Source organism: Trichechus manatus, unplaced genomic scaffold (assembly GCF_000243295.1).
Source record: "Trichechus manatus latirostris isolate Lorelei unplaced genomic scaffold, TriManLat1.0 scaffold00040, whole genome shotgun sequence".
Lineage (NCBI taxonomy): Eukaryota > Metazoa > Chordata > Mammalia > Sirenia > Trichechidae > Trichechus > Trichechus manatus.
Genome location: NW_004443976.1, coordinates 11403256 through 11427570, shown reverse-complemented (window position 1 = coordinate 11427570; position 24315 = coordinate 11403256). Strand labels below are relative to the sequence as shown.

General features: G+C 53.2%; 1 protein-coding gene and 2 non-coding genes across 5 annotated transcripts; all 3 read right to left on the bottom strand.

Annotated features, from left to right (window-relative positions):
- Positions 1-8750: 8750 nt before the first annotated feature.
- On the bottom strand, positions 8751-8832 carry TRNAS-CGA (transfer RNA serine (anticodon CGA)). Its single transcript has one exon. It is a non-coding gene; the product is annotated as a tRNA-Ser (tRNA).
- A 473-nt stretch (positions 8833-9305) lies between these two features.
- TRNAT-AGU (transfer RNA threonine (anticodon AGU)) lies at positions 9306-9379 on the bottom strand. Its single transcript has one exon. It is a non-coding gene; the product is annotated as a tRNA-Thr (tRNA).
- A 597-nt stretch (positions 9380-9976) lies between these two features.
- On the bottom strand, positions 9977-22588 carry PER1 (period circadian regulator 1). Of its 3 annotated transcripts, XM_004376004.2 has the most exons (23): positions 21093-22588; positions 19183-19602; positions 18965-19063; positions 18718-18872; positions 18501-18622; positions 18207-18408; positions 18045-18096; positions 17763-17905; positions 17335-17413; positions 17151-17257; positions 16829-16982; positions 16619-16727; positions 16399-16530; positions 16042-16147; positions 15774-15945; positions 15495-15625; positions 15090-15266; positions 14243-14473; positions 12791-13401; positions 12156-12342; positions 11748-11937; positions 11281-11431; positions 9977-10864 (listed from the first exon to the last, which is right to left on the bottom strand). In XM_004376004.2, exons 2-23 carry the CDS (start codon positions 19455-19457, stop codon positions 10550-10552), a joined length of 3900 nt encoding a protein of 1299 aa, XP_004376061.1. In that variant the 5' UTR covers positions 19458-19602; positions 21093-22588; the 3' UTR covers positions 9977-10549. The 3 variants fall into 3 exon arrangements, with proteins under 3 accessions (XP_004376061.1, XP_023586853.1, XP_023586852.1); XM_023731085.1 differs by lacking the exon at positions 21093-22588 and having other exon boundaries at positions 10180-10864; positions 11748-11933; positions 12152-12342; positions 19183-19894; XM_023731084.1 differs by lacking the exon at positions 21093-22588 and having other exon boundaries at positions 10180-10864; positions 19183-19894.
- Positions 22589-24315: the final 1727 nt, after the last annotated feature.

Sequence of the window (24315 nt, the reverse complement as noted above, 5' to 3'; positions counted from 1 at the left end):
TTTTCAGTATGCATCTTCATTTTCCACTTATTCTGTAAGCTTTTAGCTATATTTTACCTGGAAAGACTCACAGATCACGCCAACCAGAAGTCTCCACGCTTCTGCCTTATGGGCAGGCCCCTCAATAAATGGTTTTTAGTTCTATAAGACTGGAGCAACTAGACAGAGTGTGTGGAGAGAGAGAAGGAGCTCTGCAGGCAAGGAACAAGGAGCTCTGGGTACCCCCACACTTAGAAGTGAGGTCAATGAGGAAGAATTGGCAAAGGAGTCTAGAGTGGTCAGAGAGGTCACAGAAAAACCAGGGGAATGGAATGTCCTGGAAACCAAGAAAAGAGAGTGCATGAAGGAGGAGGGAGTGGTCAGCTGTCTCTAAGCTGCTTGGAGATGAAATAAGCTGAAGACAACAAAGCAGCCATCAAGTTTAGCCTTTTGGAAGCCACGCTGGAGTGGGTTGAGGTAGGAATGGGATGTGAGGACATGCAGACTGCAGCTGTAGACAACTCTGTTAAGAAGTTTTGCTGTGAATAGGTAACAGAAAGATGTGTGGTGGCTAGGAGCGCGAGAAAGAGATGAGGGTTGCGAGAGCGTGTTGATGCTGTTGTGAATAACCGTAACCCAGCAGGAGAGAGAGGGACTAACTAAGACCTCGAGGGTAGGGAGTAGAGAGGACGGGTGAAATTGGCCTCAGGTAGCAGGGAAGATTCCTCATCCAAAGTGAAGCAGAAGGTGTGGATCAGGTGGAGTGCAGGAAGGATGAGGGAAATTCTCTCTGGTTGCTTCCATTTTCTCAGAGAAGAATGAGGCAAGTTCATTGCTGGAGAGGAGAGAACTACAGGGGTTTTGAGGAGAAAGAAGGGGTGAAATGTCCATTTGGAGAGTAGGAAAATGAACCTTGTAGGCTAGGAGAGTAAGATTTCTAGGCAGGTTGAAGCCCCTTTGAGATGTGAGATCAAGGATTTCAGGCGCAGAGGCCAACTCACCATGAAGCTAGTGAAGCTTAAGCTTCAGGTCTTCTCACTTCCACAGGCCCCTGTGAGGACCCTACCAATGTGTTCACATGCCTTACGCTTCTGTCAAATTGGCAAAAGTAACATCTCTTATCTGCAAATTATAAAGACTACTGTCTCTTTCCACTCTGGCTTCCCCTCTGTCACACTTTTCCTCTAATGTTGGGGTGATTGTGGGCATTTTAAGGATCTAGATATAGAGGGAGGTCCCTGGATGCCCAGTTTGCTCTCAGCTACTAACCTAAATGTCGGCAGTGTGAACCCATCCAGTGGCACGCTGTGGAAGAAAGACCTGGCGATCTACTTCCGTAAAAATTACAGCCAAGAAAACCCTATGGAGCAGGTCCACTCTGTAATATATGGGGAAACCATGAGTCAGAATCAACTCCACAGCAACTAGTTGTTGCTAATAGTTATGGAGGTAAGTTGGAGAGACATAAGGTTTGGGTTTAGTGGGATATGCTTACGTGGTTCACAGTCACTTCCACATGTAGTTATTAGGCTAGACTTCATGGTGTAGGACTGGCCTCCAACAATACTTTGATCATCTGTGTCCACTCACCAAGCTTTGTGATGTGACAGTGCAGGGTCAGAGAGACAGCATTTGTGATATGAATGTACCCAATGGCCCCTGCCACTACAAGTACACGGGTGGTAGAGGAGAAACAAGATTTGAAATACACAGAGCCAGGAGCTTGTCTGTGGAAAGTATTATAGCAGTATGCCAGGCAGTTAATTAATACCAATATTATGTTATTTTTCTGGATTTCGTGACGTTTGTGGCATTTGTCAGCTTTTTAAATTTGTAAGTTGTTGGGATCTCTTTTTTCATTCTAAATAAATATCCTTTTCTGTATTCTTTTTTGTACCTAATTTTGTATTTTTCCTAAGTGCCCTCTTAAAAAATTAAGAAAATTTTTAAAATTGAAAAAAAAGAAGTACAGCCAGAACACTCCTTAGAAGCAACGATGGCCAGACTTCATCTCACGTGCTTTGGACATGTTATCAGGAGGGACCAGTCCCTGGAGAAGGACATCATGCTTGGTAAAGTAGAGGATCAGTGAAAAAGAGGAAGACCCTCAACGAGACGGATTGACACAGTAGCTGCAACAACGGGCTCACCGTAACGATTGTGAGGATGGCACAGAACTGGGCACTGTTTTGTTCTGTTGTACGTAGAACCAACTTGAAGGCACCTAACAACAACAAAATTACATAAGCTTCAGTACCCAAATACCCAGACCTGCCCCAGGGTGGGACAAGTTGGCTGCGCTGGGATTTTCTCCAGCTTACTGCTCCAATGCAGATGTGGCCCAGTGAGGGTGTCTATGTCTGAGGAGGTCTGGGGGTGTCTCTGAGTAGTTTGCATGCCTCTGGATCAGTGCAGCCCGTGTCCCTGTGCGTTTGTGGTTGTGTCTGTGTACATGGCAGCTTACTGATATATGTCTGGTGTCTGACGCTCCAGCCTCTTCCTGGCTGCCCTCTCAGCCACTTTGTAGCACGGGGGAGGGAAGCTCGTGTCCCACACGTGCTAGGCCCCCAGGGGGGCGGGGGGCAGGGAAGGAACAGAAACAGCACAGCTGGTCGGATGTCCGAGCTTCCCCTCCCCAGCTGTGCTGTGACGTATTCTCAGACCTTGGTTTCAAGGCTCAGCTCCTCCCTTTGCAGTTCTTCAAAGGGAAGGATGGCTTCCTGGAGCCACCCTCTCCCCCCCCCCACCTCACCCCCGGCCTGAGTAGGGAAGTGGTTCCTGGAGGATTGATCCTGGGGGCTTGGGAGGTGGGGGGTAGGAGGACCAGACCCTGGGCCAAGGGAAGAACCTGAGTAGAAGATCTCTAGGCCCATAAGCCAAACTGCCCTCCCTCACTTTGCCGTGGGTGCCGAAGACAAAGAACAGAAAAGCCTCTCTGTGGCAAGAAAAGGATAGTACAGACCCAGGCAGAATAAAAAGGGCAGCAAAAGCACTTCAGAAAATGCGAGGACCCCCCCCCACAACACACACACAAAATGCCTGGAACCCTGAAATTCATTCATTCTTCAGCATGTATTTATAGGCTGCGTACTATGGGCCAGGTTCAGTTCAAAAGCCCTGGGGATGTAGCCCCAGGATTCTGGCCTTCATAGGTCATACATTCTTGTGGGGAAAACATACAAACATCATTGGTCAGACAGTGATAAGTGGTAAGGAGAGATAAAACAAGAGGGGAGTGGGGAGTGGGAACTGCAATTTTAGTATGAACAGGTGAAATTTAGGAGGTAAGGGAGCAAGTCATGGGGACAGCTGAGGGAAGAGCATTCTAGGCAGAGGGAACTGCTAGTATGAAGGCCTTAAGGTGGCAATAGGCCAGCTTGTCAGAGGAACAGCTAGCAGCAGGAGGGCCAGTAGGGCTAGAGTGGAGGTAACAAGTGCAGGACCTGTAAGAGATGAGATCAGGGAGGTAAAGTGGAGGCAGATCATGTCGGACTTTCTAGACCATTCTCAGACTTTGGCTTTTATCCTGAGCGAGATAGAAGCCACTGGAGGGCTTTTTACCCCCAATTTTTTGCTTTGTTTTTGAGCTTTTTATTTTCATATAATTTCAAACTTCCAGAAAATTTTCAAGAGTAGTATTCTTTTCCCAGATCCATGAATTATTTAATGGATTAACATCCACTAATTTACCCCATTTGCTTTGTCTTGTCTCTACAAATATTGTTGTTAGGTGCCGTCGAGTTGCTTCTGACCCCTAGCCACCCTATGTACAACAGAACGAAACACTGCCCGGTCCTGCGCCATCCTCACAATCATTGTTATGCTTGAGTCGGTTGTTGCAGCCACTGTGTCAGTACTTCTTGTTGAGGGTCTTCCTCTTTTTCTCTGACTCTCTACTTTACCAAGTGTCTTAGTCATCTAGTGCCGCTATAACAGAAATACCACAAGTAGGATGCCTTTAACAAAGAAAAATTTATTTCTTCACAGTAAAGTATGCTGAAAGTCCAAATTCAGGGTGTCAGCTCCAGGGGAAGGCTTTCTCTCTCTCTGTTGGCCTTCTCAGCAATGTTCCCCGGGACTAGGAGCTTCTCCGCACAGGGACCCCAGGTCCCAAGGACACGCTTTGCTCCCAGCACTGCTTTCTTGGTGGTATGCGGTCCCCAACTCTCTGCTTGCTTCCCTTTCCTTTTATCTCTTGTAAGATAAAAGGTGGTGCAGGCCACACCCCAGGGAAACTCTCTTTACATTGGATCAGGGATATGACCTGGGTAAGGGTGTTACAATCCCACCCTAATCCTTGTTAATATGAAATTACAATCACAAAATGGAGGACAACCATACAACACTGGGAAACATGGCCCAGCCAGATAGATACACACATTCTCTGGGGGACGTAATTCGATCCATGACACCAAGCATGATGTCCTTCTCCAAGGACTGGTCCCTCCTGATAACATGTCCAAAGTATGTGAGACAAAGTCTCGCCATCCTTGCTTCCAAGGAGTACTCTGGCTGGCTGTATTTCTTCCAATACAGACTTGTTCATTCTTCTGGTGATCCATGGTATAGTCAATATTCTTTGCCAATACCATAATTTAAAAGCATCAATTCTTCTTCTGTCTTCCTTATTCATTGTCCAGCTTTCCCATGTGTCTTAGTTATCTAGTGCTTCTATAACAGAAATACCACAAGTGGATGACTTAAACAAAAAGAAATTTATTCTCTCACAGTCTAGGAGGCTACAAGTCCAAATTAAGCGTGCCAGCTCCAAGGGAAGGCTTTCTCTCTCTGTCGGCTCTGGGGGACGGTCCTTGTCATCAACCTTCCCCGCTCAAGGAACTCCTCAGCGCAGGGACCCTGGGTCAAAGGACACGCTATTCTCCTGGCTCTTGTTTCTTCATGATATGAGGTCCCCCTGTCTCTCTGCTAGCTTCTTGTCTTTTATGCCTCAAAAGAGATTGATTTAAGACACAACCTAATCTTGTAAATTGAGTCCTGCCTCATTAACATAACTGATGCTAATCCCACCTCATGTTAATATCCTAAGAAAAAATCAATTTCAAGTTGGACTCATAGTGACCCTGTAGGACAGAGTAGAACTGCTCTGTAGGATTTCCAAAGATCAGCTGGTGGATTCGAGCTGCTGATCTTTTGGTTAAGCAGCCAGAGCTCACTATAGCTCTTAACCACTGTGCCACCAGGGCTCTATTAACATCACAGAGGTAGGATTTACAACAAGTAGGAAAATCACATAAAATCACAAAATGGTGGACAATTACACAATACTGAGAGTCACAGCCTAGCCAAGTTGACACACATTTTTTGGGGACACAGTTCAATCCACAACACCATGCATATGAGGCAACTGAAAATATCATGGCTTGGGTCAGGGGCACCTTAGTCCTCAAGGTGACACCTTTGCTTTTCAACACTTTAAAAAGGTCTTCTGCAGCAGATTTGCCCAGTGCAATACGTCGTGTGATTTCTTGATTGCTGCTTCCATGGACATTGATTGTGGACCCAAGTAAAATGAAATCCTTGACAACTTCAATATTTTCTCCATTTATCGTGATGTTGCATATTGGTCCCGTTGTGAGGGGTAGACAAAATGGATAAATAAAATGTGGTACATACATACATACAATGGAATTTTATTCAGCCATAAAGAGAAATGAAATTCTGACATATGCTACGACATGGATGAACTCTGAAAACAAAGCTGAGTGAAATAAGTCAGGCAGAAAAGGACAAATATTATGTGATTCCGCTTACACGAAATATCTAGAATAGGCAAATGCACAGAAACCAAAGTTGATTAATGGTTACCAGGGGCTGGGGTAGGGGATAATGGGGAGTTATTGCTTACAGGGTACTGAGTTTCTGTTAAGGGTGAAAAAAAAACTTTTGGAAATGAATAGTGGTGATGGTTGCACAACATGGTGAATTTAATTAACATCACTGTAAACATGGTTGAAATGCTTGTTACATATATTTCACCCCCTAAAAAATGTTTTTAATTTAATGGTTAAAATGGCAATTTTTGGTTATATATATTTTACCACAATCATTTAATTCATATTCATATTCACTTTTCCTCAGTTATTACAATAATGTCTTTTTTAGCTATTTTCGCTGCCAGTCCAGGACCCAATTCCAAGATCAAACATTGCATTTACTGGTTGTGTATCTTCAGCCTCATTTAATCTGGAAGAGTCTATCTTTGTCTTTCTTGACCGTGACGTTTTTGAAGAGTTCAGGACCATAGTTTTGTAGCGTGTCCTTCAGTTTGGTTTGTCTGATGTTTCCTCATGGTTGATTTCAATTTATTTAGGTTATGCATTTTTGGCAAGAACATCACCACAGGAGTGACGTCATGTCCTTCTCAGTGCATTACATCAGAAGACCCATGTCAGTTTGTCCCAATACTGAGGTGTTGACTTTGATCATGTGGCTAAAATGGTGTTTGCCAGGTTTCTCCACTGTAAAGTTATTATTTTCCATTAGTGATTAATTAATGGAAACATACTTTGAGTATCTTTACTATTTATTCCTCATCAAATGTTCACTCACTAGTTAAATAACCATTGATGATTTCTAATTCCATTACTCCATCTATATTTATTAGTTGTGAGTTTAGTGTAAGAAAGAGCTTTCCTTTTCCTCCCACTTATTTATATCTGCATGAACTTTGGATCTGTATTTTATTCATTGAATTATAATCCAACACAATCATTACTTGTTTTAATGCTAAAGTGTCCCAGATGTAGTCAATGGGAGCCCCTTCAAACCAACTGATACGTCTTTTTTATATATACCCAATAATCTTTGAGCACTGCTTTACTTTCTGGTGCAACAAAATGTTCCAAGATCATTTTGTAATCCCCTAATCCCAGCCCTGGAATCAGTCTTTTGCTCCAAGAAGCCCTGGTTAATTTTTCAGTAGAGAATGGTGTTTAGTAACCAAGATCTGGGTGCTTGGTGTTCTCCTTGCTACTGGTGTGTCATTACTTCTAGACTCTCTCACTGGACAGAGCTAGGATATATATGTGTGTGTATGTGTTGTGTGTGTATGTGTATACATTTATTTCTATATATCTATACACATTAAAGGTTGGTGGTTTGAACCCACCCAGCGGCTCTGCAGGAGCCTATGAGGTAGTTCTACTCTGTCACATAGGGTCATTATAAGTTGAAAACTGCCTCAACAGCACCCAACAACATACACATTAAACATCATGACTTTGTACTGGTAAGCCATTTGAAGATTTTGAAGAGCATACAGACAGCATTTGACTTAAGTTTTAAAAGGATTATTCTGCCTGCTGTATTAAGAGTAAACTATAAGGGAACAAGGAACAAGAGTGAATGCAAGGGAATAGTTTAGGGGCTAGTGCAATAATCTAGGTGAGAGATGAAAGTGGCTTGGACCAGGGTTTAGTGGTGAAGATAATGATAAGTAGGCAAGATTTTGACAAATTTTAAATAGAAATTTCTGACCAGTTTGATATGGAGAAGAATCAGGGACGTTTCTAAGGTTTTTAGCCTGAACAACTGAAGGAATAGAATTTCCATTTACTGAGATGGAGCAACTAAAGGTGAAGCAGATTTTGGGGAGAACACCAGAAGTTTGGTTTGAACATTTCAAGTTTGTGATGTAGGCAATGGGTTGTATGTATCTGTTTATTCAGAGAAGAATTCTGGAGCTGGAGATGAAAAGTTGGGGTGTATTAATGTATTTGTTTGTGTTTAAAACCATGATACTGGAGATCACAGGAGTGAGCACAGATAGTGAAGAGATTGGAGAATTGAGTCTTGGGAACACTTTAACATTTAGAAATCCAAAGGATAAGGAACAGCAAAGGAGTCTGTGAATGAGCTACTAATGAAGTAGGAGGAATATTAGAAGGTTGTGGAATCCTAGAAGGCAAGTGAAGAGAATGTTTCTAAGAGGAGAGAGTAAGCATTGTGTCAACTGCCACTAAGTAGTGATCAGTGGATTCAGCAATGTGGTTGTTGTTTGGTAACTTTTAACAAGGGCAGATTTGACTGGGGGCAGGCGGGGACAGCCTGGTTAGAAAGAATTCAAAGGAGAACGGAAAGATGGCATTGGAGACAGGGAGTATAGATAACTTGTTTTGTGATAGAGGAAAGCAGTGAAATGGAGTGGTAGCTGGAGGGGGATGTGGGGTCAAGACAGATTTTGTTGTCTTGTTTGTAGGCAAGGGAAATAATCCAGTAGAGGGAAAAGTTGATGGGGTAGGGAAGAAAGCAATGTCTTTGAGTGGGCCGGAGGGGATGGGAGATCTAGTAAGTGTAGGGGTTGGTCTTAGTTAGGTGGAAGGGTTCATCCACACTAATGAGAGAAAGCAAGAGTATGTGGCTGGGAGACTCTTCAGAATGCTTTTTGTTTTTCTCCGTAAAACAGGAAGTACAGGAGGGTGAATGCATTAGCAAAATGTAATGATTGCCAAGTAGCGCTAAGATGCACCTGAGTTTGGTGGCGTTAAGAATTGAAATTGAAAAAAGAAAAGAAAAGAATTGAAATTTGTAGCAAAAAGGCTTGCAGGAGGACACAATCTTCACAGAAGGGATTGACAGGAGCCTGAGGCCCGCAAGAGGGCGCTTGCGGGTCGATCCCGGATAGGCTGAGAATATTTGGCTCTCTGAGCGGTTCAAAATAAAGACGGGATGTTCTCCAAGGGAGGAAACCACTAGAAAAAGAAACCGCTTCTTCCCGCGAAGGTAGTGATTCCCATTTCCAAAAGTACACACGCTGTGAGCAGGATTCGAACCTGCGCGGGGAGACCCCATTGGATTTCGAGTCCAACGCCTTAACCACTCGGCCATCACAGCCACGTGCGGCCTCAGCCCTGCGCAACTATAGCTGCCTATCAACGCGCCCGCCTCTCGCCGACCCCGCCCTCACTGTCTTAAGGTTTCCGTGCGCGTGCGCTTCGACTCGGAGGCGCTTATTGCGCCCTCTATTAGCTATGTGCGGCCCTGTCTGAACGTCAACCTTACTGCTCTCCCTGCCTTACACGAGCCACAGTACGGCCCCAACAAAATGAGCCCAAATCTGAATTCAGGCTCCCATACCGTTGAGGGCAGACGAAAGGATGCCCACCTCACTGTAGCTCATGAAAGCGAACTGGGAGTCTTGGCCTCCAAGAGGCACCCTTTTAGGAAAAGCTCACCAGAACGGAAGCCCAAAGAGGGACTGGTTTGGTAAGAAGAAGAATCTTTGCAACGGCGCGACGGAAAGGACCTTGGGAAGAAGGGTAAATGCGTTCTCTCCGTAGCAATAATATACTGCTTTTGCGAGGCTTAGGCACCGCTGGGATTCGAACCCAGGATCTCCTGTTTACTAGACAGGCGCTTTAACCAGCTAAGCCACGGCGCCGCCAGAAAAAGGTTGGCGTCTAGCGGTAGATCAGCTGTTAAAGGATGCAAGCAAATGGGAATGACCGAACAATGACTGTTCTTCCCCTTTGCCTTTCCAGAATTAACGCGTCCCACCCGCTCTGCCCCTCCCTTCTCCTACACTTTTGGGAACCAAAATGATCACGAATGGGTGCGCCAGCCCGCTCTCCTTGACACTTAGGCTGACCTGCTTAACAACCCTGTCTTGAGACGATGAAGCTAAACACTCTCTACTGCCTCAGAACACACCGGGCTAAGTGGGCTTCCCTCTCCCGCCAGTGACCCACGGTTGGAGCCTGCAGACGCCTTTGGCCACAAGCCGCTTCTCATCTCTCCTTGAAAGGATAAACCCGACTGCGGGAATGTTCCAGGTGAGAGCAGGGTTTGAGTTAGGTGTAGATCGAGCAGGCTCATCAAGGCCCTTCAGCTGGAAAGGGTGTGGGTAGAAGAGGGATGGGAATGGATGGAACTGCTCACCCTCATAACCTTCCAGGCAGCCGGTAAATACCTCTCTCTACAGCTCCACAGTTCCCCTCACCCAACCCCCAAACTTCATTCCACAGAGTCTTGGCCTTTTTTTTTTTTTTTTTGTATTAAAAAATAACAGACACAATATCAAAAACACAAATGCCATTGGTAGAGGGTACAGCTGAGAACACCTGGGTCCCATCTGAGGGGCAGCACCAGGGACTCCATGGTCCACCAACCTCCCCCACCCTGGAGCAGCTACAGGTCCGGACCCCTGGGTCCTGCTTGGGCCTTAGGCCCTCCTTCTCCCCCATCTTCCTTCCCTCTGGCTTACAGGGAGGAGGTGGGAAAAAGGGCTGTCTCCCCCAATAAATAAGTGCAGCCCCAACCCTCAGGGACCGGGACTTGGGCTCAGCTGGGATCTGGAGAGACCAATTCAGCAGCTTGTCAGCAACCTTGTCCAGAGGAGAGAAGAACTCACCAGGTGGAGGGAGGTGAGCTCCTCTGGGTGGGGCTGAGTTCCACCCAATCTCTGTTCCCTAAAAGGCCAGGAGGCAGCCCCTGGATCCTGGGCTGGTAACGGGGGTCCAGCCCCCTACAGTGGGAAAAGCTGGGGCAGTTTTCTATTGGTTTGTCCAGCCACATGAGTACTGAGAGTTGGGACACGGAGGAAGGTAGCCTCTCATGGACTCCCAGAAGTGGCCCCAAAATGGAGTCCAGCTGGGGCATTTACTGGGGCAGGTAAGGCTGAACTGGATGAGCTCCCACCTTGTTCCTCCTCCTCCATGGCCAAGTCCTGAAAGCCTGAGACTCCGGCCCCAGCTTGGGCCCCAGCCTCACCTCTACCCTCTCCCTCGCCTCCTCCGCCCTCACTGCCACCACCACCCTCGCCTCCACCCTCTTCCATGGGCTCTAGCCCCAGTACATCCAGCTCCGAGAAGAGTGGGTCATCAGGGTGGCCGGGGTCTTGGGTGCTGCTACCACAGTCCACACAAGCCTTGTGGAGGGAGAAAAAGGACAAGGGAGTCAGGCAGGGACCTCACTGCTGATCTGCCAGTCCCCAGCTTCATCTCCAGCCCAAAGATGTTCCTAAAATGTACTCCCAAGAAACACCAGTCCACACAGATGCTCCTCAGGCAGAGGATCCTGGGGTCCACAAGGTTGGAAAATGCTTAGTACCCTGTACCCAGACCCACTATGGGAATAATCACAATGAGCACAGAAAAGGCTCAGAGAAGTTCTGCGAAATCTCATGTGGTTTAACTCTACATTAAGCAGCAGCAACCTTAGTGGAATTAACATCCTTCAGAATTAATGATCCAAGGACACTGAGGGGTTCAGCCCTTAGCCTATATCCCTTCAACTGGAGTTCAATTCTTTCTTCTCCCTCCTGGCCCTGACTTTTCCTCTCACCATCACATCAAGGGCCCGAGGCAGCTGGCCCTTCCGGACCCAGGAGTGCACAGCACCCAGTTCCCTCCGCTGGTCCTCCGAGAACCGAGGCTGCTGCTTCTGCATGGCCCGGAGCCGCTCTCGGTCCTGCTTCAGCACAGAGGCCATGTCCCTGCCCAGGAAGAGGTGCAGAAGGCAGAAGCTGGGAGCTGGGGCCTAGACCCACGAGACTGGCATTCTTCCTCTACTGCAACCCCCCAACCACTACCTCACACGCCTCCCTGAACAAGGGCTCCAAGACAGGAAACCTGCCCTCAGCCTAGAAGGAACTAAGGATGGAGCTCTAATAGGCAGGGAGTAGGATGGGAATCCTAGGGTGAAGCCAACCTCAGAGAAAAAAACCCCAAGTTCAACTGGGGAGTAAAGGGTGGGCTGGCCTCCCCACTACCTCTGAAGGAGAGGCAGAAGGGGCCTCTGAAACTCCTCACCTGGAGGGCACCTGGTAGGTCATCATGACACGCTGGTCAGCATTGGCCATGAGCAGCCAGATGGGATCCTGGAGCACGTACTTAATGACCTGGTCCCCAGGCTCAGTCCTGGCCTGGGCTGTTCCTGCCTCAGCCTCAGAAGAGTCAATGCTGCCGAAGTACTTGCTTGTGTGGCTGCTCTGACTGCTGTCTGTGGGGTTGGGGGGCAGGTCATGGAGTCAGGAAGGATGGCACTCCCCACCCCTCCCTGGAGCCATAGAAGGCCTCCTCCTCAAAAGGTCCCATGTCCAGCCCACTGGCCTTAGGAAACAGGGCACAGGCCCAGGCTGCTCAGCCAAGATGGGGCCTGGCCTCCCAACTCCCCTATCACTGGCCTGCCCTGGGAGGAATGGGTTGGGGGGCACTCACGAGTGATGCTGGCTGAGGTGCTGCCCCCCTCATGGGAGCCCGAGCCAGACCCAGAGCCCAAGCCAGAGCCCAAGGAGCCCGAGGCGGCAGAGCCTGTGCCCGAGCGCGAGTCCTCTTGCAGCAGCAGCTCCAGCAGGTCACTGGAGCCTGACAGCACATCCTGATTGGAGGACTCTGTCACTTCCACCTAGGGAGGGGCAACAGGGAGGGATTAAGGGATCAATACCTAGGCTTCTCATCCACTGCTTCCACTGGGGATGGGGGCACCCAACCCAAGTGGTCCCTGTTCCCCAGTCCATGACAGGATAAAAGAGAAGAAAGCTGCAGAGATGTAGGAGCTTGACGCTGGACCCTTCCCAAGTGGCAGATGGGCTCTGAGAAGGTACTGAGATGTCCTCGCCACCTGTCAGATAAACAGGACTGTCCCTACTTCACAGATGAGGCAGCTGATTTCTGCCCAGAGTGACAGGGCCAGGGCCTCCCAGCCTGTGACACCATCTCTTGAAAATTAAGACAGCAACCATACAGAGGGCAAGGAAAAGGGAAGGTGGAGGAGGAACAAGAGGGGTGAGGGACTAGAGCAGACCCAGGGTGGGGGCTAGAAAGAGGGTGGAGGGGCGAGGGTCAGTGCTCACCAGTCTGGCCTCTGGCTCCGAAACCTCCTCATTGGGAAGGGAGGGCCCAGCACTGCTCCCAGGGGCCCCTGCAACAGCACCCCCCTCAGCACGAGGGGGCTCCTCAAGCTGCAGCAAATTTAGCTGGAGAGGGGAGCTGCATCTCGAGTTGAATAGTGGTGAGTCTGGGCAGTGGGGAGGGCTGGGGGGCAGTGGGGGCAGGGATGGAGAAGGGGAGTGGGAAGCCAAGGTGGGAGGCCCCTCAGCAGGGGCCTGGGGTATTCCATAAGGACAGCTAGAGGGAGTAGGGAACAGATAGTTAGGGAGCACCAAGGCCACCATTGGGGTCACCAAGGGGGCAGAGAAAGCTGCAGGGGGCACAGATGTGGGGGCAGGTGGCAGAGGCTGGGGTCCTCCTCTAGGGGAGAATACTGAGAGAGGGTAGGGCTGGACCACAGTTGAGAAGGGGGTAGTGGCTGGTGGTGGGGGCCAGGGGGCAGTGGGTGGTGCAGGTGAGGGGTGGGAGACATAGCAAGGGGCTTCAGGCCGGAGGGCCTGGTGGTGGCGTGAGCGCTTGGCTTTGGATCGACAGTGGTGTCGGCGGCCAGGGGGTACGGGGCCATGGTGGCAGCCTGTGAGGAGAGACTAGGGTTAGTGTGGACCTCAACCTGAGGGTTAGCACCCGTTGCCCCCACTGCCCTGACACTGACCAGGGAGAGGGCAAGTAAAAGCCCCACAGACAGTCTGGACTCCCAGCCCACATAGGCCAGAGAGGACTTGGGGGCAGTGGGGGGGAATCTTCAGGGAAGAAGCACAGGATGCAGGGACAAGGGAATTTATTGAGAAAGAGCAGAAAGGAAAGGTTACATGAGGGGCTGTGGGGTGCGCAGAAGACAGAGGCATGCTAGCTGATGGGAGGAGGCAGGGTGGGTCCGGTCCATCCACCAAAGTTGTGCTGGCACTGCCTGTCTGGGCACTACTTCCTGTTAAGGCCGTGCTCTGCCTAACTCATGATGGAGGGAAAAGGTGGGCAGAAGGCAGAAAGGCAGAAAACCCCAGTCCTGCAACTGCCTGCAGGAGGCCTGCCACCTGCCCTCAAAGCCCCTCCCCCACCTGGAGTTGTTCTGGTCCTTTTTGCCTGTCTTTGACCCACAGTCTATGCAGACCTCTTGATTAGCAACTGAGTCTTAAGTAAGCACAGTTCCTGCCCCTGTCTAGTTATGGCTAAAGCAGTTTACTGGGAGAGAGCACCTCCACCTGCCTCAGTGCAGGTCCCCCAGACTGCCCTCCTCTGGCTGCAGCCCAGAACCCCAGCCTAGTGGGGAGAGGCTAGCAAGGGGCCCGTCCCTGGTGCTAGAGGCAGCACCAGCCTGGGTCCCTGGTACAGAAATGCCTTCCTCAGGAGCCCCCCACCCCAACAATCTGGTCCTAGACCCAGCAGAGAGCAGGCTTAGGGAGGCCCTGCGTGGCTACCTCGCTCCCCAGGGGCCGATGGTGCTGTGGAAGAGCCGTCGAGTCCCCGCAGCCTGCCAAAGTCTCGGAAGCGGCTGAGAAAGGCCTGCTCCTCCTTCTGTGTGTGCAGGGACAGCACAGCCTTGGTCAGGCCCACAGGACGGTAGGCATCTGGGGCTGGGTCAGGAGCTACCGTAGGGCTGGGGGCTGGGCCCGGGGCCAGGCCAGGCAGGTCCTCCATCATGATGATGTCTGAGAGAAATGAGATAGAGAAAAGGTTATTAGAATCACCTCAGGAGTCAATATAGCCACACCATACCCTCCCTGTCCAACAGCCTAGCCAACCCCTGGCCCTGAGCCCTGCATCCACTTCATGGCCACCTCCTTGCCAAGGGCTGGCCCTGGGCCCTGTCCTCCATACAAAGCTGTCCCAAGAGAAGAGAGGATACTCAGTCCCCTCCAGTGGCTGCTACCCTGCCACGAAGCCCCCCTGAGATTGGGATGACACCTCCACTCCTCTCTTTGGAAGGGAAGCCCACCTCATACCCTTCTTTTACACATTTGTGAGGTCAATCCCAAAGACCCTTCAGGAGCATTCAACATTCCTTCAGAACCTCTGCAGTCAGCAGCTTGAACCCCCCCACCCCAGACTGCACGTTTAAACTGACAACAACACAGGAAGCAAGATGGGGGAAGGGCAAAGCAACACAAGACGCCAGGGGTGGAGGGCAAGAAGCAAAGCCCCAAGCTAAGAGGGAGGCCTCCTTCTCTCCGTGAAGGGCTGGAAGGAGGAGAAGGCAGGTGGAAAGGGTCCTGGCTGAGGGACCAAAGGAGCCCGGGCACTGCCTCCCTCACTCCATGCCCATACCCGACTCCGGGGGCTTCTTGTCTCCCACATGGACGATGGTGGAGCTGAAGCTACACTGACTGGTGACGGACACCACGCTCTCCGCCTTATTAGCCAGGGCCAGTGGGCTCAGGGTGCCTCCCACCACCGGCTCCTTCCGCGGGGCAGCCCCCTCCCCAGACAGCACTGCCGACACATCTGTGTGGAAAGATGGCGCCGGTTACGGCCCCCACCCCCAGAGGAAGGGCAGGAGAGGGGATCCCGGGGAGGAAGAGGGGCAGACAAGAGGGAGGAGGGTGGAGATCAGGAGGCTAGGGAGGGGGGCAGGGCAGAGCGAGGTGGGAACCCCAAAGGCAGAAGTGTAGAGACACAAGGTCACCAGGCCAAGGCGGGGTAGTGGGAACAGAGCACGCACTGGGTAGTTACCTTTCTTGACACTGGCAGGGACGGGATCTGTCCTCTGCTTATCGTCGTCAGAGGCAGAGGAGGTGGTGCAGGAGGAGGAAGAGGCACACTTGCGCTTGGTTGTGTTGGGGATGTTGCAACTCTCCAGGTACCTACAGATGTACCAGACTGGCATGAGAGCAGAACCTGGGGCGGGCCCTGGGGTGGGGCCCGGGGCAGGGTCTGGGGCAGCCTGAGGCAGGGCCTAGTGTGGGCTCAGGGGGCAGGGCCCAACTGGGAAAGGCGCAAGACTGGCCTTACCTGAGGACACTGTCCAAGCAGTTAATCTGCTGGTAGGAGCAGGTGGAGGCTTCTTTCCTCTCAGTCTCCTCAGGGGCCAAGGCTAGCGGGACATGGATGGGGGCAGGGGCCACCTCCAGCTCTGGATCTGGGGACTGGCAGGGAAGGGCCTTGGCCTGGAATGTGCCTGTAGCTGCAGCAAAGAGAGGAAAAATGAATAGACTAGGGTGAAGGTCTGGAGTTCCTTGGGTCTCACTCCTCACCCATGCCTACAGCCTCACCAACTCACCAGGGAGGCGGGGCCGGGGTGGAGGCCGGACCCGAGACTCAATAAAAAGCTGCTGCCCTTGGTGCTTCACCAGATGCACGTCCTTACAAATCTGCTGGAAGGTCACCTGTGGGACACAGCAGGGCAATGGGCAGCACTGGGGGGTCTGCCCAGCATCAGGGACCAAGGGCACAGTGCAAGAAGAAGGTACCAGCGAGGAGGCATGCGGCTGTGATGGGGGCAGGACATGAATAAAAAGGTAGGGAGGAGCAGAAAAGGCGGCACGAGGCAAAGCTCCTCGGGGGTTGGCAGTGCTGACTCAGAGAAGAATAAGGGAGGTGGAAGACTAGAGGGGTGAAGTACCAGAGGATCACTCACCGGGGCAGGAGGCCCAGGCCCCTCGGCATCACCCCCGTTGCTATCACTGGAGGAGCCAGGGCTGAGGAGAGGACCTGGGGAGGTCACAGGGCCGCCGCCACAGAGCCCCGTGGAGCTGGGGCTGTGCACAGGCTGAGACAGGAAGAGGAACAGGTTAGATGTCTACAGCCCTACTCCCCACCCTTTCCTCACCCCCAGGCACCCTCCCCTCAGCTCTTACCTGTAACAGCAGCCGGTGGATTTGCTCTGATAGCTCCTGGATATCAGGGTCCAGGGACAGAGCTGGGCTGGGGGCCGGGGGAGTGAACACGTCCTCATTCAGGGGTGCTCTGTGGGATAGGGAAGGGTGAGTTGACCACAGTCCCCCATCCTGCCCTCTCCTGCACTGCCCCACCCCCCCAGCACCAGGTCCTGCCCATGGCCCACTTACGTGCGGACTTTGTGGCGGCCCAACACAAAGGCCACCTTGCGGCTCCAGGGGTGCACGAAGCCGGCCCAGCTGGTGTCCATGGTGACATATTCTCCATTACGGGCGCAGAAGCGAATAGGGGAGTGGTCAAAGGGCTGGCCCGCCAGCTGGAGGACTGGTGGGAGTGGGAAATGAGGTGGGGGTCAGTGGGAGGGAGCTGGATGAGGTGGAAGCCACCCACTAGAGACCCAGGAGACCAAGGCACCGAGACATGACCACAAAAGCAGACACTGAGAAGCCCCAGGGATAGATGGGAAAGGAGAGCAGGCTGGGAGGAACTCACTCTTCTTGTGGATGGCCAGCATGAGGGGTCGGTCCTCAGGATGTAAGAACAGGAGCACAGGGGCCCCTAGGAGGTCCTGGGGCAGGTAACCCAGCAGTGGGGCAGCCCTGAAATGACAGGAGGTATCAGAGCGGCCATGGCCTCAGCCTGGGCCAACCCCCTTACCTCCAGGTCCTGACCTCACCTCTCATCCACATCCTGGAAGAGACAAGTAGGTGTGTGCCGAGTGGTGAAAATCCTTTTGTCAGGAGGGATCCGGGGAGCTGAAGCACAGAAGATGTGGCCATTAGGTTTCATCCAGAAAGGTCCAGCTGGCCATCCTCCCACAGCTTGCCCTGGGCCTACTGCTTACAAAGATGGTCTGGGCCATTCCTGTGCCTCATACCAGTAGTAAAACCAATAACCAAAACACTCTTCTTTGCCCTCTCCTAGCTCAGGGCTCTTACCCAACTCTACAACTAAGAGAGCTCAAACCCTCACCCACAGAATACCTTCTTCTGTCCCAAAATACTAAGGGATTACAACATTGCTTCCCAGACCTACCTTCTGCCTCACCCTAAAGAAGGTGCCCTCCCCCGACACACCCCCAAGCCAGGCCCTGGGCCAGCCCACCTTCATAACCCGAGTGGATGCGCTCTGCGATGAGCAAGCAACATGGCTGTGCAGGGACCCCATCTGAGACTCGGATCTTGGTCACATACGGAGTTAGACGGAATGGCTGGTACCTAGGCCCTGAATCGCGGTCAGGACCTCCACTAGCAAGGGAGAAAGAGGGATCAAGGACTTTCAAATGGACAGCCACCCAACCTTCTAAACTCAGAGACAAAGGAACAGGGTGGGGCGGGGGTGGTGGTGAGAGGAGGGAGGGACTTGCTTCCACTACCTTCCGCCTACCTGATACGGCAGAAGACAGACTTCTCTTGGGTGAAGTCCTTGAGGCCTGAACCTGGGACAGACCAAGAGGGTGGTGAGCACAGCCCCCTCTCCTCTCCCCAGGCTGAGAAGAACCCAGCAAGGGACTGTTCATCCCTCCCTCCAAGCCCCTGGGCATCTCACCTGCTGAGGCCCCAGTGCCCCAGGTGGGCAGGCGAGATGGGGCAGTGGAACCATAGAAGACGCCCACATCCTGGGGTGCCAGGAGCTCTGAGAAGCGGGCACCCCGGAACACATCCCGCTTGCAACGCAGCAGGGTACCTGCCTGCTCCGAGATATACACAATGCGGCCTGTCAGGAAGGAGACAGCCACCGAGAAGGTATCCTAGGCAGGAAGGTGAGAGCGAGATCAGGTTCAGGAATGGTGGGAATGGTGATGGGGGTGCGTCAGGATGGAGAGGCTGGGCCACTGCTGACCTGGTTGCGAAGCGTGTATTCAGACGTGATATGCTCCAGCTCCTCCAGAGTATAGGTGGACACGTCCATGGCACAGGGCTCGCCCTCCTCCAGGCTCCACTGCTGGTAGTATTCCTCGTTGGCTGGAGAGTGAGGGTGGGGGGACATGCAGTGAGAAGACTTACCCACCACACCAACCCAGCACCTCGCCACTGCCCTCACAGGAAGCACCACTCACCCTGCACCTGCTTGACGCAGGCCAGCGCGTACTGGAGTGTGGCCAGGGTCCCAGAGCGGCCCTTGCCCCGGCGCTCTGGTGGCAGCCGAAGCTTGAGCTCCCGCAGCGCCGTCATGAGCTCCTTCTGGGTCCTTGCCCGGGCTGACTGTTCGCTGCTGCAGGGCCCACAAGGAGGAAGGGGACAGGCATTAGCCCCAGAGCCTGGCCCAGAGCCCCAGCCCTCTCCCCCAGCCCTCACCCCACGAACCTGCAGCCACTGGTAGACGGGTTGTCCTGCTCCGAGCTGGCACTGAGGAGGCTGTAGGCAATGGAACTGCTCGGTGGGGATGGGCTCTGAGAGTTTGTGCTGGGGAAGGAAAAACAGGCCCAGATGAGGCGAAGAAGGCCGGCAGCACAGGACCTGTCTCCAAGCTCAGCCTGCTCACAAGACTACTCCCAGACCCTGCAACACACACCCACACACACCTCTTGCTGCTCTCAGTGGTCTCCAGCAGGGCTGAGTCCTTGCCATTGCCAGAAGAGGAGCTATGTGAGCTCCGCTGAGATGCACCCCTGGACTCTGGACCGTTGGATTCATTGCCACTCGAGCCATTGCTGTTGGCATCCGTGTCATCGGCCAGGCTGGGGCCTGGGCAAGGCCGGTGTTGTGGGGGTCCCAGGGATGGGGACCCTCCAGGACAAAAGGCATCCCCTGGCCTAGGGTCCCCTCCCCCATCAGCCCCTTCTAGGGGGCTGCTCATGTCTGGGCCATGGGCAGGACAAGAGGAGAAGAGGGAAGGCGGGGAGGCCACCACGGATGCACAAGGAGGCCAGGAGGCCTGGCTGAATAAGTGAGGTGGGAAGCTTAAGTCTCTGAGACTTGAAGAGTTCGATCACAGCCAGTACCTGGAGAAACCGGGAAGGAATGCCTGATGAAAACTAAGCTGCTAAGCTTATAGCACCTGCTCGCTTTACTCACACCCTCCTCTGCCTACCCTCCCAACTCCTGGGACCCTGGCCTGGGACTTGCCATAATGAGCCTGAGTAAGATCTATTTCCTGTCCCCATGGCGGGGAAGCAGATGGGAACGGGCCTCCCTTGGGCCCTCCTCCACATCTCCTGCCAGCGTGGCCTGGGTAAGCAGAGCCTAAGCAGTTGACTAGGTGGTCTACAATTACGCGCCAGAGACTAGACACTTCCCACCCGCGAGTTTCCATCAGGCCTTCACTCTGCTGGGACTCTTAAGGCTGCGGGGCAGGGGGTGAGCCGAACGCCTCCCACATGTAGGCCTCCAGGCTAATTTTATCCGGGGGCGGCGCCACCCCCTCTGCACATGCGCGCTAACAGCGCACGGGCTTCCGCCGCCACCGCGGTCGCCAGGGAAACCGACGTCAGCGGCTGAGCTCAGCGGTTGCTGGAGGGACCACAGGAGGGCGGGAGGGACGACCCCTCCCCCATTTCCCAGCGGAAGCGGGGGAACGACCCACTCCTACACTGGCTGGCAGTCGCTGCCGGGGGTCGCCCACCCCTAACTTATCCCCAGTCTCTGGGCGGCCTAGCGGCCATACGAAGCGGGGCAGGCAGCCCATCGGGGTTCCGGGGACTGTCCTTGGCTCCTCAGCGCGAAAACACAACCGCCACCGCTCTCCGCGCAAAACCCCCCAGCCTGGCTTTTGCCTGGGTCTCAGTCATTCTGTCCAAGACGACACAGCCTTTTTCTCTCCGGCCCCTGCCCCCACTCCTCTTTCCCCGGGACCGAAGCCGGCACCTGCCGCCGTCAAGTACCCAGGAATCCACCCTGAGTCCCTTAGCTTTGTGGTCACCACCTTCCCTCCGCCCTCCCCAGCCAAAGCCCACAGCAGAGGCCACACAACAGCAAGCGGACTGTTCTCCTCCAGCTCGCCGTCCAACCACACCCCCGCCCCATAGCGTTTTCTGAGCGCCAGGAGAAAAAGGAAGGCTGTGGCCAACAGCAGGAACTAGCGCCGGGAACGGGATGTTCCAGCCCGAACCGGGCTGACATCACGGCCGGCGCGAGGCCAGGGATTGGAGGTGGGACGGCAGGAGCGCCAAAAGCTTGAAGGGGTCCTGGTGCGGGGGCAAAACCGGACCCCGAGTGACGAGGAAGGAGGTAGAGGGTATGCCCGCAGAGGGAGTGGGGCCGGGAGGGTTGGGAGCGGGGGGAGGGGGAAAGGGAGAGCAAAGCTGCAGGGAAAGTAAGCCGGTCAGGAGTGTAGACACCGGGTGCACGGTGAGGAGGAACATCTCGGTCCCCGGGGGCAGAGAGGGGGTCAACAGCAATAAGGAGGGAGAATTTGTGTGTCCTGTGAGCTGGAGGGGCGACGGTGCAGCTCTGGGCCGGAGACGGACTCCAGGGTGGGCGCAGAGATGCCTACCTGGCCGCGCGAGAGCACTCCGGCCGCCTGCCCGCCGCTGTTCCAGCCCGCAGCGGAGTAGAAGCTCCGGGCGGCCGGGAGGCGGGTTGCATAATGCCAGGCACTGCCCTTCATTGGCCCCCAGCCGGCAGAGCCGCAGGCCCCGCCCACGATTGGCTGGGGATCCCGTCTCAGCGCCTGATTGGCTACTGGCCCCCACTGAGGTCAGGGCTGTGTCACACACATGGGCGCACGTGGATCTGGGTGCTGGCACCCGGCTGAAGGGCCCCAGACACCGCCCAACCAATGGGCGCAGGACGCCTTGCACAGGGAATAATGGAAGGGAAGTGAGACGAGGTAAGCTGTCCCTCTTCGAGGAAAATGCCTCACCCACAGTAGGTGCTTAAGAAAATGTCTCCTTCCTGAACTGACCAGCCTTGCAAAACAGGACACCTTGATCTCGCTAGGGGTGGGAAAGGGAATGCAGACCCTAGGAGGTGGACCATGCTGGATAAGATGGCTGGTCCCTGAGGGGTGAGGGAGAGAGAGACAGAAACGTGGCTTGGCCTTTCCTGGGTTCCCCTCCTCAGCTTTGCCATCATACTGAAGACGCTCTTTTACCCAACCCCTTCCTGTGACACTTCAAATCCTGCCCACAGCTGGGAGAAGGGCAATTGACGATCCACGTGTGATGCGTGGGGGCAAACAATGGAAGGGGAAGCTAGAGCCAATACAGGCTGTGAAGGGAAACAATGGCAAGAGCTCCGTGGCCAATCAGAAAAAAGGTCTCCAGGGCAGCCTACTGGTGACTACTGTTTCTCTCTTGAGGATGCAGCCACCCACAGTTAGGGGTGCCCCAAAAGAGGGGGCCAGAAAGCCAGGGCTACCGGGGGATGGGGGTGGCTAGGAGAAGAGGCTAACTGGGTTGTAGATACGGAAAGGTGGGGTGGCAGGGGCTTCAGATCCCCACCGCTGAAGGAGAAAGCCAAGATCCAGGGACCACTAAAGCAGAGGCCTCATCTGTGTCTTTCCCTGTAAACCCAGGACCCAGATCAGTACCTGGCACATAGTAGGTGATCATTTTGTCATTAACGAGAGACAAAGATGAGGGGAAAGAGCCTCAGCAATGGAGAAGGGACAGGATATTAAAATTTTTTACAAGATTGGGGAGCTGAACACTGAGTCCTAGAAAGAAAACAGGGGTTTGATTTGGATGAATAAAGCGCCAGGCTGGGCCCAGGAGAGCTGCATTACACAGCCCCTTCCATCTGATTCGCAAGACTCTGATGAGTAGTACCTCTCAGGGCTCCCTGGATGTGGGTGGCAAGTGAAGAGGCCCCCAAGCTGCTGCTGATATAATCAGCTGCGGCTGCACTCCCGCCACTGTCACATGGCCTAAGCTTCCCTTAACAATGGTGTTCCCATGGGGTGGGGCTCGGAGGACGGCTCAGTGGAAAACCTAGGATACAGAGGTGTTATAAAATAACCCAGAAAGACCAAAGCAGGAACACAAAGGCTTCAGGAGCCTGGATGCTCCGTCTCCTCTCCTTGAAAATGCTCCCCCCAGTTCACATACTTACTGCTCCCCCTCTACTGTGGCCCCGTCCCTTGTCTCATTTTCAGACACTTCTTCTCTAGAAACATCTTTTTCTTCCTCTCCAGTTCTCCTCAGTCTCTCCTGACCCAGGCAGACTTTGCTCTCCCAACTCCACCTCCGTATCTATCTTTTGCAAAGGCAAGAGGGTCTGGCGCTGCAGCAGCCCTCACCTGCTCCCAAGGCCTTGGCTTTCCTGCCTCACGGTCCCCACAGTAACCAGGCCCTGCTGGCGTCAGTGGAGGAGAGGGGGCGGGAGACAGTGGTGACGTCAAAGCGGAGGAAGGAGGCGGGGCGAGGCAGCCCGGGAATGTGGGGCAGGGAGGCTGGGGAGGCAGCGGTTTGGGAGGCGGCCAGCCCGAGGGCGGCGGCGAGCGTACACTTAGGAACATCGTGTTCTCTTGGCTGGTGGCCCGGGACATGCACCCAGACTGGGCGCCTTCCCCCTAGCCCAAAGACAGCCTTCCTGTCCCAAAGCCAGGGATTCCTGGAGAGACGATTAGGAGGAAGGGGTGCCCCCCCCCCACACGCTGGCTCTCTTCTCGGGACTCGCAGCCACCCTCCTTCGGCTTGTTCCTGCAGCTTCTGGCACTGGGTTCCCCCTTCTCCCAAACTGTACACATCTGATGGCCCAGTGCCAAAGAGTAAGGGCGGGGAAATTGGAGGCCTAGGTTCTGCCAGAGAACACGTACCTTTGCTCCCTCCCAGAGGCCCCCTTTGGAGCCTGAATCTCATGTTACCATGGCAGCGGGAAGGGGGAAGGGAGGAGGAGAGTGGGTATAGAACAAGGAAATCGAACTGGGACAGAGCAAGTGGCCCAGCTTGGTGCCTGGATCCTGGGAGAGGAAAGACGAATGAAGGAACTTGGGCTGCTGCCTGAGGACCAGAAGGATCAGGAAAAGTGAAATGGGGAGGGAGGCACCAAAAAGACTTGAGAATGTGAGAATAGTTCCCAGCCACAGCATTCACATAAATCTCTCACCCTGCCACTGTTGTTTTTTCAGAAAGGAGATTAGGGTCCTATAGCCATCTTTTTTAGCTACTTTTTTTATTTTTATTTTTTGGAAAACATGACCCGGGCATTGGGCTAAACACTTTACATAAATTATTTTATTTAATTCCCTTAACAACCCCAGGAGATGCGTATTATTATCCCCATTCCACTGCGGATGACTAAGGCTCAGAAGTTACTAAACCTGCCTCAACTATCTGCCTCATAAAATGTTCTCAGGCTCTTAACAAAAGGAGCCTGGAGCTCAAATCTGAGTTCTGATAATGGCTTGTCATTCTGGCTTCTTACCCTCCAGAAACCTGTGAGGTATTACCCAACCCCTAAGCTGCACCGCAGCACTGGGGAACCTAGGCCTCTCAAATACTAAGCCAATTCTAAGTTTGGTGTCTGGAACACAGACTCAATCCTCCTCCTCCTCGTCCTTGGGCCCCATCTCAGACATTCAGTTTGCACTCCCCACACCCTTCTAAACATCATATCCCCGGTTCTTATATGCTCACAAAAGTCCTAGAGATCATCCTAGCAGCCACCAGCCTAGGAAGCCCACTTCCTCACGCTCTCTTCTTACCCCAGGCCACTTTACCACCACAGGCCTGGTTGCTTGTACCAGCAGACACCAGACACACTGTTGGTGCCTC

Bases quoted from the DNA above. Each gene is read 5' to 3' on its own strand.
- PER1 (XM_004376004.2), bottom strand. From the start codon at position 19,457: ATGAGCAGCCCCCTAGAAGGGGCTGATGGGGGAGGGGACCCTAGGCCA. The intron at 18,409-18,500 runs GTCAGCAGTGGC...CTTCCTGCCTAG, and splicing joins AATACACGCTTCGCAACCAG to GATACCTTCTCGGTGGCTGT. The intron at 12,343-12,790 runs GTGAGCACTGAC...GCCCCTCCCTAG, and splicing joins CGGAGCCAGAGGCCAGACTG to GTGGAAGTGACAGAGTCCTC.